Source organism: Dendrobates tinctorius, unplaced genomic scaffold (assembly GCF_039654945.1).
Source record: "Dendrobates tinctorius isolate UK_male_01 unplaced genomic scaffold, ASM3965494v1 ptg000445l, whole genome shotgun sequence".
Lineage (NCBI taxonomy): Eukaryota > Metazoa > Chordata > Amphibia > Anura > Dendrobatidae > Dendrobates > Dendrobates tinctorius.
In genome coordinates this window covers 351,628-365,983 of record NW_027362107.1, presented here as the reverse complement: position 1 = coordinate 365,983, position 14,356 = coordinate 351,628, and the positions used below count along the sequence as shown (strand labels likewise).

Genomic DNA, 14,356 nt, shown 5'->3' with positions numbered 1-14,356 from the left:
CATAAAAACCTGTCCTACCTCCAGTCAGCTCAAAGACTCAACCCTCGCCAGGCTCGTTGGTCTTTATTTTTTGCTCGCTTCAATTTCTCTCTCCATTTCCGCCCTGCAGAGAAGAATACCAAGGCCGATGCGCTTTCCAGGTCATTCCTGTCAGACGACCTTGAAGAGGAGCCTCAGCATATCATTGAACCATCCAAGATGATCACGGTGGCTCCAGTCAGTCTGTCGCAGATCCCGCCCGGTAAGACTCTTGTAATTGAAAGAGACAAGAGGAGAGTTCTACGCTGGGGTCATTCTTCTAAGCTGGCCAGACACGCTGGTCAAAAGAAAACGTTACAACTAATATCTCGATACTACTGGTGGTCCACCTTGCGCCAAGATGTTCTGGACTTCGTTGCAGGCTGTCCCGCCTGTGCTCGTAATAAAACACCCAAGAAACTGCCAGCCGGTCGCCTCCTTCCGCTCCCGATTCCGTCTGCTCCCTGGCAACACATTGCCATGGACTTCATCACGGATCTGCCAGCATCATCCGGTTGTGGAGTAATCTGGGTTGTTGTTGACTGGTTCTCCAAGATGGGACACTTCACTCCGCTCTCCGGTCTTCCTTCTGCTCCTAAACGCGCAGAGCTCTTCATTCAGCATGTCCTGCATGTCCTTCGGCTTCACGGACTTCCACTCCATATTGTCTCTGACAGAGGAGTTCAGTTCATTTCCCGCTTTTGGCGGTCCCTCTGTAAGTTGTTGGATGTCACCCTGGACTTCTCCTCGGCCTATCACCCACAATCTAACAGCCAAGTGGAGAGAGTGAATCAAGTCCTCACAATCTATCTGCGACACTTTGTGAATGGTCACCACACCCTATTACCATGGGCGGAGTTTTCATACAACAATCATGTCGGTGAGTCCTCCTCTAACTCCCCGTTTTTCATTCTTTATGGACAGCATCTTAGGATCCCGACTCCACTGCCTCTTGCTTCCGGCAATCCTGCAGCTGAGTCACTGGCAAAGGACTTCTCAAAGGTCTGGACAGAGACCAGGACCTCATTGGAGCAGGCATCGGTTCGGACCAAGGAGCATGCGGATAAGAGAGGTCTGGATCCGCCACCTTACCAACCCGGAGATAAGGTATGGCTGTCTTCCAGGCGCATCCGTCTTAAGGTCCCTTCTTATAAACTGGCTCCTCGTTTCATCGGTCCCTTTGAAGTGCTCCACCGGATCAACGATGTGTACTATCGTTTGAAGTTGCCAGCCTCCTTACGGATCCATAACTCCTTCCATGTCTCCCTGCTGAAGCCAGTTGTTCTCAGTCGCTTCACCCAGGATCCAGGTAAATTTCCTTCTCCTGTCAGTGCCGAGGATGTCTATGAATGAAGGACATCCTGGCCATGAAGAGAAGAGGGGACAAGTCGCTCTTTCTGGTTGACTGGAAGGGATATGGTCCTGAGGAGAGATCCTGGGAGCCTGAGGAGAACATTAATGCCCCGATGCTTCTTAGAAAGTTCCTGGCGGGTTTGAAGAAGGGGGGGCGTAAGGGGGAGGGTACTGTCATGCCCTCAGCCGCAGGCACGGTCTCTGCTGCGCAGGGAGACCGGCGCCTATCTCGCGGCTCCACTGCTACTACTCACCCTGTCCGTGGCTCCAATCAGCGGCTCCTTTCTCTGCTAAGAACTTGCATCCTCTTGGAAGGTCTCCTGGTTATGCTCCTAGGAGGCACGCCCCGCTTCCTGCACATACTTAAAACAGCAGGGCACCTGTTGTCTATTAGGGCTGTCTGTGCTGTGATGCTCTGTGTATAAAAGGCATCCTCCCTCAAGAGGGAGTTGCCTGAACAATGTGTTCATTCTGTGGGATCGCTGCCTCCCACTCAGGCCACACTCTGCTTTGCTCTGCGTTCTGAATGCCATTGCAATATTATAATATCTCTGTCTCCTCAGAATCCTCTGCTGGCAGTTCCCGCTCCTGGATCCCTCTGGACACTCCGGTTCCTACCCCAGACTGACCAAGGCTTTCCTCTTGGAATCATCCAGTTACCAATCCAGTTACCATCGCAGGCTAGATCAGCCTTTCTGTGATTACTCAGACCTTCCAGGTCTCTCACCACCTCCTCTATACGGTCTGTATGGGTCGTCCCACTGGTCCGGGCATCGCGGCATTAAGGTCATCTGGTGTTGCGACGGGGCAATCCCTGTATAGGGGTACACCTTGCCCGGTGCTCCACTACGTGGTTCTGTGTCGTGGTTCAGAGGGTTCTGAACGAGATCTGATCCCGCGCATGTGCCGTCCCCGGACCGGCGGCCATCTTTCCGGCGTCCATGCTCCCGGAGGCCACCACAACATGGCGGCGGCCAGCAAGGGAACTGCGGGGGCCTCCGGGCTGCGAAGAAATGCCGGCAGAGCCGCGGCCCCTGCACCGGAGCACAGCCCGCTGCCACCACCGCACCGCAGAGCGCCGCCCGCTGCCACCACCGCAGAGCCCACCTGCCCCAGCCCCAGCACTGCTGCCCCTGCCCCAGCACAGCTGCCACCACCGCAGAGCCCACCTGCCCCAGCACAGCTGCCCCTGCCCCAGCACAGCTGCCCCAGCACAGAGCCGCCACCGCACGAGCCTGGACCACTGAATGACCCCTGTGACTACTTCTCCACCTGTGCCGGATCCCTTCCCAGGTAAGCTGAATTCGGACTGTAAGACGGACCCCCATTTGACACATTATTTTTTTTTTCTCCCTATTTTCCTACTGAAAATTGGGGTGCGTCTTATGGTCCGGTGCGTCTTATAGTCCGAAAAATACGGTATATAAAAAAAAAAAATTCTGAAACTTTTTTTTTCTTAACTTTTTCCTGCTTTTGAGCACCCTAGAATCTGCGGTATGGCTGGTGATTCTGTTATGAATGGGTCACCGAGGAGAAAAAAGCAAAACAAGCTAAGTCACAGAAAACCAGAGAGGTTGGTAACTATGCAGATTCCTGATCTTACCACACAACTAGCAGTAGCCATGGAGCGTGCCTTCGGTGGTCCTAGATGCTTCGTCACAGCCGGAGGACTAAATAAGCCTGAAGCATGAAAAGGGGAAAACTAACTGCCCCAGAGCAGACCCCAAAGGAATAGACAGCCCGCACACATGTACCGACGGTGAAACAAGATGAAGGCACAAACACAGGCAGGAAATCAGGCTGAGCAAACGATGGGGCCCAGACTAACTAGAAAGGAAAGGAAAGACACGGTCTGCAATCTGCCAAAAACCCTACAAAATAATGTCCAACACTTCTGATAGCAAAATTAACCCTGAAGTCACTAGACTTCCCCCACTATATCAGCACTCTGAAATATTCTGAGACAGAGCAAAAAGAGGCCAAACTAGTAAGGGACAAAAAGCAAATTAGCAAAATACTGATAAATAAGAGTGGAAATTCAGCACAGCCCCCAGCCGGGGCTGGCTGACCACACAAAAAACTGAGTAGACCAACAAAATCAAGTGTGAACATTAGCAGAAAAACTTAGCTTTAGATGACTGGAACAGAGCTGAAAACCAAGAGCTGACAAGCCAGAAGGAATCACCAGCAACTGAATAGGGCGTCGGCTGTCTTAAATCCAATCTGAGACTCCTGAGATCCAATCGTCATCCTCATTCTCAGGTGGCAGATCTCCACTGATCAAATCAGCCTCGCTACCTCCTGTTACCACCAGAGGGAGTCTGGAAGGAGAACTCACAACTGGTGAAACAGAGAATGAACTCACAACAGGATGCACTCACATCCACAGGACACGACTGAGCGCGGTGTGATCATTTATAGGACCGCACTCGCTCCATAGAGTAGGACGGATGCACTCACATCCACAGGACACGACTGAGCGCGGTGTGATCATTTATAGGACCGCACTCGCTCCATAGAGTAGGACGGATGCACTCACATCCACAGGACACGACTGAGCGCGGTGTGATCATTTATAGGACCGCACTCGGCCCATAGAGTAGGACGGATGCACTCACATCCACAGGACACGACTGAGCACGGTGTGATCATTTATAGGACCGCATTCGGTCCATAGGTTGCCGGACGGCTCTGGAGGAGGTTTCGTTGCTAAAGAGGCGGAACGTCTTCACAATTTGAGGAGTGGGCACAGTGGCCCCGTCCCACTCATACTTGGGGGGGCTGAACGAGACAGATGTGTTAACACATAACAGTACAGAACGCCGGTGGATCGGGGTCTTGGTGTATTCTGTGGATGATCGGCCACATACATCCGAACCAGAGGCTCTGCCCAAACCGGCGTCAACAAAGGATCTGCCCAAACCGGCGCCGACAAAGGCCCTGCCCAAACCGGCGCCAACAAAGGCTCTGCCCAAACCGGCGCCAACAAAGGCCCTGCCCAAACCGGCGCCAACAAAGGCTCTGCCCAAACCGGCGCCAACAAAGGCTCTGCCCAAACCGGCGCCAACAAAGGCTCTGCCCAAACCTGCGCCGATGAAAAAGGAGAAAAGCGGCCATGAACCATCAGAAGACTGGAGCACCCTGATGGCACAGTCTCTGCGGTGACCGGGTTTCTTTACTGTTCGAGCAGTGATGATGCAGAGGAATAACAGATTAATTGATCCGTAATGGCGGTACGTGACCAACACTTGCTCTGCCACAACACGTATGGGAACCATGACCAGTGCCCGTACTTCTCCATCTCCTTGCGGTATCGCTCCTCCTCCTCAGCCACCTTTTGGGAAAGCTCCATCTTCCTTCTGTAAGGGCAGAAATGACACTAAGTCATTAAGCAGCCGCGGCATAACTGACCTACACCATGCGGGCGTCACACGATAACATGAAGGCAACCGGCATAATGCTTAGATATGTAGCGGTGTGATATGCCACAGCGTGGAACACACTTCATCGCTGACACCATAGCGGCTCACAACCTAAATCCCCCATCACTAGGTGTATGGTGAGTGGGAGGTTAGTGGAGAATCCAGAGGAAACCCCCTCAAACTCAGAGAGAAGATAGGGCTAACCCACCGAGCCGCCCCGTACAGGGCTAACCCACCGAGCCGCCCCGTACAGGGCTAACCCACCGAGCCGCCCCGTACAGGGCTAACCCACCGAGCCGCCCCGTACAGGGCTAACCCACTCACTGTTTTCCCTTCTCCTGCTGCTCTTTCAGAATCTTGTTGGTTTCCATTGCAAGTTTCTTCTGGCGCAGCAGCTCTTGGCGCTCCAGCTCACGGCGCCGCTGTTCTATCAGCTTCTCATCCTCCGTCATAAAGAGCTCCCGACCCTGCGAGAGACACGAGCGGTCAGTATGGCGGATCGTGTAGAGTAGACGCTCCGTGGATGTAATGTGTACAGGGCCATAGACAGCGAAGAGGAAAGAGAGAAGCAAGATGGCCCGTGACCAGCCCGTCCATTCACAGCACATGTGGACACTCACCGCCCCGCTCAGGACGCTCAGCGTCAGGGTCCGGCTGCTCTTCAGTACTCGCACGGCCTGGAAACAGAACACCAAAGATTTACAAACGCTACACATCGAAAGGCGGCAAATCCAAAACCTGGTCCCCAAAGTACGGAGATCGAGGGGGGACATCAATGACAATGGTCACTATCCACGGTAAAGACACCATCGTCTCACTGCTCTATACACAGTATACAAGTACACCCGTCCTAGATCAGCTCTGTCCTTATACACAGGGGTCAGTACAGTACACAGTATATAAGTATACTAGCTCTAGATTAGCTCTGTCCTTATACACAGGGATCAGTACAGTACACAGTATATAATAAGTACACCCGCTCTTGATCAGCTCTGTCCTTATACACAGGGGTCAGTACAGTACACAGTATATAAGTACACCTGCTCTAGATTAGCTCTGTCCTTATACACAGGGGTCAGTACAGTACACAGTATACAAGTACACCCGCTCTAGATCAGCTCTGTCCTTATACACAGGGGTCAGTGCAGTACACAGTATACAAGTACACTCGCTCTAGATCAGCTCTGTCCTTATACACAGGGGTCAGTGCAGTACACAGTATACAAGTACACCTGCTCTAGATTAGCTCTGTCCTTATACACAGGAGTCAGTACAGTACACAGTATATAAGTACACCCGCTCTAGTAGATCAGCTCTGTCCTTATACACAGGGGTCAGTACAGTACACAGTATATAATAAGTACACCCGCTCTTGATCAGCTCTGTCCTTATACACAGGGGTCAGTACAGTACACAGTATACAAGTACACCCGCTCTAGATCAGCTCTGTCATTATACACAGGGGTCAGTACAGTACACAGTATACAAGTACACCCGCTCTAGATCAGCTCTGTCCTTATACACAGGGGTCAGTACAGTACACAGTATACAAGTACACCCGCTCTAGATCAGCTCTGTCATTATACACAGGGGTCAGTACAGTATACAGTATATAAGTACACCCGCTCTAGATCAGCTCTGTCATTATACACAGGGGTCAGTACAGTATACAGTATATAAGTACACCCGCTCTAGATCAGCTCTGTCATTATACACAGGGGTCAGTACAGTACACAGTATATAATAAGTACACCCGCTCTAGATCAGCTCTGTCCTTATACACAGGGGTCAGTACAGTACACAGTATATAATAAGTACACCCGCTCTAGATCAGCTCTGTCCTTATATACAGGGCTCAGTACAGTACACAGTATATAAGTACACCCGCTCTAGATCAGCTCTGTCCTTATACACAGGGGTCAGTACAGTACACAGTATATAAGTACACCCGCTCTAGATCAGCTCTGTCCTTATACACAGGGTCAGTACAGTACACAGTATATAAGTACACCCGCTCTAGATCAGCTCTGTCCTTATACACAGGGGTCAGTACAGTACACAGTATATAAGTACACCCGCTCTAGATCAGCTCTGTCCTTATACACAGGGATCAGTACAGTACACAGTATATAAGTATACCAGCTCTAGATTAGCTCTGTCCTTATACACAGGGGTCAGTACAGTACACAGTATATAAGTACACCCGCTCTAGATCAGCTCTGTCCTTATACACAGGGATCAGTACAGTACACAGTATATAAGTACACCCGCTCTAGATCAGCTCTGTCCTTATACACAGGGGTCAGTACAGTACACAGTATATAAGTATACCAGCTCTAGATTAGCTCTGTCCTTATACACAGGGATCAGTACAGTACACAGTATATAAGTACACCCGCTCTAGTAGATCAGCTCTGTCCTTATACACAGGGTCAGTACAGTACACAGTATATAATAAGTACACCCGCTCTTGATCAGCTCTGTCCTTATACACAGGGGTCAGTACAGTACACAGTATACAAGTACACCCGCTCTAGATCAGCTCTGTCCTTATACACAGGGGTCAGTACAGTATACAGTATACAAGTACACCCGCTCTAGATCAGCTCTGTCCTTATACACAGGAGTCAGTACAGTACACAGTATACAAGTACACCCGCTCTAGATCAGCTCTGTCCTTATACACAGGGGTCAGTACAGTACACAGTATACAAGTACACCCGCTCTAGATCAGCTCTGTCCTTATACACAGGGGTCAGTACAGTACACAGTATATAAGTACACCCGCTCTAGATCAGCTCTGTCCTTATACACAGGGGTCAGTACAGTACACAGTATATAATAAGTACACCCGCTCTAGATCAGCTCTGTCCTTATACACAGGGGTCAGTACAGTACACAGTATACAAGTACACCCGCTCTAGATCAGCTCTGTCCTTATACACAGGGGTCAGTACAGTACACAGTATATAAGTACACCCGCTCTAGATCAGCTCTGTCCTTATACACAGGGGTCAGTACAGTACACAGTATATAATAAGTACACCCGCTCTACATCAGCTCTGTCCTTATACACAGGGGTCAGTACAGTATATAAGTACACCCGCTCTAGATCAGCTCTGTCCTTATACACAGGGGTCAGTACAGTACACAGTATATAAGTACACCCGCTCTAGATCAGCTCTGTCCTTATACACAGGGGTCAGTATAGTACACAGTATATAAGTACACCCGCTCTACATCAGCTCTGTCCTTATACACAGGGGTCAGTACAGTATATAAGTACACCCGCTCTAGATCAGCTCTGTCCTTATACACAGGGGTCAGTACAGTACACAGTATATAAGTACACCCGCTCTAGTAGATCAGCTCTGTCCTTATACACAGGGTCAGTACAGTACACAGTATATAATAAGTACACCCGCTCTAGATCAGCTCTGTCCTTATACACAGGGGTCAGTACAGTACACAGTATACAAGTACACCCGCTCTAGATCAGCTCTGTCCTTATACACAGGGGTCAGTACAGTACACAGTATACAAGTACACCCGCTCTAGATCAGCTCTGACCTTATACACAGGGGTCAGTACAGTACACAGTATACAAGTACACCCGCTCTAGATCAGCTCTGTCCTTATACACAGGGGTCAGTACAGTACACAGTATACAAGTACACCCGCTCTAGATCAGCTCTGACCTTATACACAGGGGTCAGTACAGTACACAGTATACAAGTACACCCGCTCTAGATCAGCTCTGTCCTTATACACAGGGGTCAGTACAGTACACAGTATACAAGTACACCCGCTCTAGATCAGCTCTGACCTTATACACAGGGGTCAGTACAGTACACAGTATATAAGTACACCCGCTCTAGATCAGCTCTGTCCTTATACACAGGGGTCAGTACAGTACACAGTATACAAGTACACCCGCTCTAGATCAGCTCTGACCTTATATACAGGGCTCAGTACAGTACACAGTATATAAGTACACCCGCTCTAGATCAGTTCTGTCCCTACATACAGGGCTCAGTACAGTACACAGTATATAAGCACACCCACTCTAGATCAGCTTTATCCTTATACACAGGGCTCAGTACAGTACACAGTATATAAGTACACCTGCTCTAGATCAGCTCTGACCTTATATACAGGGCTCAGTACAGTACACAGTATATAAGTACACCTGCTCTAGATCAGCTCTGTCCTTATACAGTCAGGGCCAAAAGTTTAGAGAATGACACAAATATTATATTTTCACATGATCTGCTGCCCTCTGGTTTTTATGTGTTTGTCAGATGTTTTTATCACATACAGAAATATAATTGCAATCATATTATGAGTAACAGAAGGTTATATTGACAGAATGAGTTAATGCAGCAAGTCAATATTTGCAGTGTTGACCCTTCTTCTTCAGGACCTCAGCATTTCTCCCTGGCATGCTCTCAATCAACTTCTGGATCAAATCCTGACTGATTGCAGTCCATTCTTGCAAAATCAATGCTTTTATTTTGTCTGAATTTGAAGGTTTTTGTTTGTCCACCCGTCTCTTGATGATTGACCACAAGTTCTCAATGGGATTAAGATCTGGGGCGTTTCCAGGCCATGGTCCCAAAATCTCTGTGTTTTGTTCCCTGAGCCATTTAGTTATCACAATTGCTTTATGGCAAGGTGCTCCATCATGTTGAAAAAGGCATTGTTGATCGCCAAACTGCTCTTGGACGGTTGGGAGAAGTTGCTCTTGGAGGACATTCTGGTACCATTCTTTATTCATGGCTGTGTTTTTAGGCAAGACTGAGAGAGAGCCCATTCCCTTGGCTGAGAAGCCACCCCACACATGAATGGTTTCAGGATACTTGACAGTTGGCATGAGACAAGACTGGTGGTAGCGCTCACCTGGTCTTCTCCGAATAAGCCGTTTTCCAGATGTCCCAAACAATCGAAAAGGGGATTCATCAGAGAAAATAACTTTACCCCAGTCCTCAGCAGTCCACTCCCTGTACCTCTTGCAGAATATCAGTCTGTCCATGATGTTTTTCCTGGAGAGAAGTGGCTTCTTTGCTGCCCTCCTTGAGACCAGGCCTTGCTCCAAGAGTCTCCGCCTCACAGTGCGTGCAGATGCACTCACACCTGCCTGCTGCCATTCCTGAGCAAGCTCTGCACTGCTGGTAGCCCGATCCCGCAGCTGAAACACTTTTAAGAGACGGTTCTGGCGCTTGCTGGTCTTTCTTGGGCGCCCTGGAGCCTTTTTGGCAACAAGGGAACCTCTCTCCTTGAAGTTCTTGATGATGCGATAGATTGTTGACTGAGGTGCAATCTTTCTAGCTGCGATACTCTTCCCTGTTAGGCCATTTTTGTGCAGTGCAATGATGACTGCACGTGTTTCTTTAGAGATAACCATGGTTAACAGAAGAGAAACAATGATGCCAAGCACCAGCCTCCTTTTAAAGTGTCCAGTGGTGTCATTCTTACTTAATCATGACAGATTGATCTCCAGCCCTGTCCTCATCAACACCCACACCTGTGTTAATGGAGCAATCACTGAAACGGTGTTAGCTGGTCCTTTTAAGGCAGGGCTGCAATGATGTTGAAATGTGTTTTGGGGGATAAAGTTCATTTTCTAGGCAAATATTGACTTTGCAAGTAATTGCTGTTAAGCTGATCACTCTTTATAACATTCTGGAGTATATGCAAATTGCCATTAGAAAAAATGAAGCAGTAGACTTTGTAAAAATTAATATTTGTGTCATTCTCAAAACTTTTGGCCATGACTGTACATAGAGGTCAGTGCAGTACACAGTATATAAGTACACCCGGTCTAGATCAGCTCTGTCCTTATACACAGGGGTAAGTACACAGTATATAAGTACATCCGCTCTAGGTCTGCTCTGTCCTTATACACAGAGGTCAGTACAGTACACAGTATGTAAGTACACCCGCTCTAGATCAGCTCTATCCTTATACACAGGGGTCAGTACAGTACACAGTATATAAGCACACCCGCTCTAGATCAGCTCTGTCCTTATACACAGGGATCAGTACAGTACACAGTATATAAGTACACCCGCTATAGATCAGCTCTGTCATTATACACAGGGGTCAGTACAGTATATAAGTACACCCGCTCTAGATCAGCTCTGTCCTTATACACAGGGGTCAGTACACAGTATATAAGCACACCCGCTCTAGATCAGCTCTGTCCTTATACACAGGGATCAGTACAGTACACAGTATATAAGTACACCCGCTCTAGATCAGCTCTGTCCTTATACACAGGGGTCAGTACACCCACTCTAGATCAGCTCTGTCCTTATACACAGGGGTCAGTACACCACTCTAGATCAGCTCTGTCCTTATACACAGGGGTCAGTACAGTATACAGTATACAGGTACACCCACTCTAGATCAACTCTGTCCTTATACACAGGGGTCAGTACAGTATACAAGTACACCCGCTCTAGATCAGCTCTGTCCTTACACACAGGGGTCAGTACAGTACACAGTATATAAGTACACCAGCTCTAAATCAGCTCTGTCCTTATACACAGGGGTCAGTACAGTACACAGTATATAAGTACACCCGCTCTAAATCAGCTCTGTCCTTATATACTATGTACTGTACTGAGCCCTGTGTATAAGGACAGAGCTGATCTAGAGCGGGTGTACTAATATACTTTGTACTGTACTGAGCCCTGTATATAAGTACACCTGCTCTAGATTAGCTCTATCCTTATACACAGGGGTCAGTACAGTACACAGTATATAAGTATACCCACTCTAGCTCAGCTCTGTCCTTATACACAGGGGTCAGTACAGTACACAGTTTATAAGTTCACCCGCTCTAGATCACCTCTGTCCTTATACACAGGGGTCAGTACACAGTATATAAGTACACCCGCTCTAGATCAGCTGTGTCCTTATACACAGGGGCCAGTACAGTATACAGTAGATAAGTACACCCGCTCTAGATCAGCTCTGTCCTTATACACAGGGGTTAGTACAGTATATAAGTACACCCGCTCTAGATCAGCTCTGTCCTTATACACAGGGCTCAGTACAATACACAGTATACAAGTACACCCGCTCTAGATCAGCTCTGTCCTTATATACAAGGCTCAGTACAGTACACAGTATACAAGTACACCAGCTCTAGATCAACTCTGTCCTTATACACAGGGGTCAGTACAGTATACAGTATACAAGTACACCCGCTCTAGATCAGCTCTGTCATTATACACAGGGGTCAGTACAGTATACAGTATATAAGTACACCCGCTCTAGATCAGCTCTATCCATATACACAGGGGTCAGTACAGTACACAGTATACAAGTACACCCGCTCTAGATCAGCTCTGTCCTTATATACAGGGGTCAGTACAGTACACAGTATATAATAAGTACACCTGCTCTAGATCAGCTCTGTCCTTATACACAGGGTCAGTACAGTACACAGTATATAATAAGTACACCTGCTCTAGATCAGCTCTGTCATAATACACAGGGTCAGTACAGTACACAGTTTATAAGTACACCCGCTCTAGATCAGCTCTGTCCTTATACACAGGGGTCAGTACAGTACACAGTATATAAGTACACCCGCTCTAGATCAGCTCTGTCCTTATACACAGGGGTCAGTACAGTATACAGTATATAAGTATACCCGCTCTAGATCACCTCTGTCCTTATACACAGGGTCAGTACAGTACACAGTATATAAGTACACCCGCTCTAGATCACCTCTGTCCTTATACACAGGGGTCAGTACAGTATACAAGTACACCCGCTCTAGATCAGCTCTGTCCTTATACACAAGGGTCAGTACACCCGCTCTAGATCAGCTCTGTCCTTATACACAGGGGTCAGTACAGTACACAGTATATAAGTACACCCGCTCTAGATCAGCTCTGTCCTTATACACAGGGGTCAGTACAGTATACAAGTACACCCGCTCTAGATCAGCTCTGTCCTTATACACAAGGGTCAGTACACCCGCTCTAGATCAGCTCTGTCCTTATACACAGGGGTCAGTACACAGTATATAAGCACACCCACTCTAGATCACCTCTGTCCTTATACACAGGGGTCAGTACAGTATACAAGTACACCCGCTCTAGATCAGCTCTGTCCTTATACACAAGGGTCAGTACACCCGCTCTAGATCAGCTCTGTCCTTATACACAGGGGTCAGTACAGTACACAGTATATAAGTACACCCGCTCTAGATCAGCTCTGTCCTTATACACAGGGGTCAGTACAGTACACAGTATATAAGTACACCTGCTCTAGATCAGCTCTGTCCTTATACACAGGGCTCAGTACAGTACACAGTGTATAAGTACACCCGCTCTAGATAAGCTCTGTCCTTACACACAGGGGTCAGTACAGTATACAGCATACAAGTACACCCGCTCTAGATCAACTCTGTCCTTATAAACAGGGGTCAGTACAGTACACAGTATATAAGCACACCAGCTCTAGATCAGCTCTGTCCTTATACAAAGGGGTCAGTACAGTACACAGTATATAAGTACACCCGCTCTAGATCAGCTCTAACCTTATACACAGGGGTCAGTACAGTACACAGTATATAAGTACACCCGCTCTAGATCAGCTCTGTCCTTATACACAGGGATCAGTACACCCACTCTAGATCAGCTCTGTCCTTATATACAGGGCTCAGTACAGTACACAGTATATAAGTACACCCACTCTAGATCAGCTCTGTCCTTATATACAGGGCTCAGTACAGTACACAGTATATAAGTACACCCGCTCTAGATCAGCTCTGTCCTTACACACAGGGATCAGTACAGTACACAGTATATAAGTACACCCGCTCTAGATCAACTCTGTCCTTATAAACAGGGGTCAGTACAGTACACAGTATATAAGCACACCAGCTCTAGATCAGCTCTGTCCTTATACAAAGGGGTCAGTACAGTACACAGTATATAAGTACACCCGCTCTAGATCAGCTCTAACCTTATACACAGGGGTCAGTACAGTACACAGTATATAAGTACACCCGCTCTAGATCAGCTCTGTCCTTATACACAGGGATCAGTACACCCACTCTAGATCAGCTCTGTCCTTATATACAGGGCTCAGTACAGTACACAGTATATAAGTACACCCACTCTAGATCAGCTCTGTCCTTATATACAGGGGTCAGTACAGTACACAGTATATAAGTACACCCGCTCTAGATCAGCTCTGTCCTTATACACAGGGGTCAGTACAGTACACAGTATATAAGTACACCCGCTCTAGATCAGCTCTGTCCTTATACACAGGGGTCAGTACAGTACATAGTATATAAGTACATCCGCTCTAGATCAGCTCTGTCCTTATACACAGGGATCAGTACAGTACACAGTATATAAGTACACCCGCTCTAGATCACCTCTGTCCTTATCCAGAGGTCAGTACAGTACACAGTATATAAGTACACCCGCTCTAGATCAGCTCTGTCCTTATACATAGAGGTCAGTACAGTACACAGTATATAAGTACACCCGCTCTAGATCACCTCTGTCCTTATACACAGGGGTCAGTACAGT

The 14,356-nt window shown here is 47.8% G+C and overlaps 1 protein-coding gene across 9 annotated transcripts in view; it reads right to left on the bottom strand.

Annotated features, from left to right (window-relative positions):
• USH1C (USH1 protein network component harmonin) overlaps positions 1-14,356 on the bottom strand; it is a 270,528-nt gene that overhangs the window by 177,749 nt on the left and 78,423 nt on the right. For all 9 annotated transcript variants that reach the window (XM_073564293.1, XM_073564295.1, XM_073564288.1 and 6 more), the window contains exons 11-13: positions 5,414-5,470; positions 5,118-5,260; positions 4,665-4,730 (exon numbers count right to left, since the gene is read on the bottom strand). In XM_073564293.1, the coding sequence (XP_073420394.1) occupies positions 4,665-4,730; positions 5,118-5,260; positions 5,414-5,470 (266 nt within the window). The remainder of the gene's footprint in view (positions 1-4,664; positions 4,731-5,117; positions 5,261-5,413; positions 5,471-14,356) is intronic.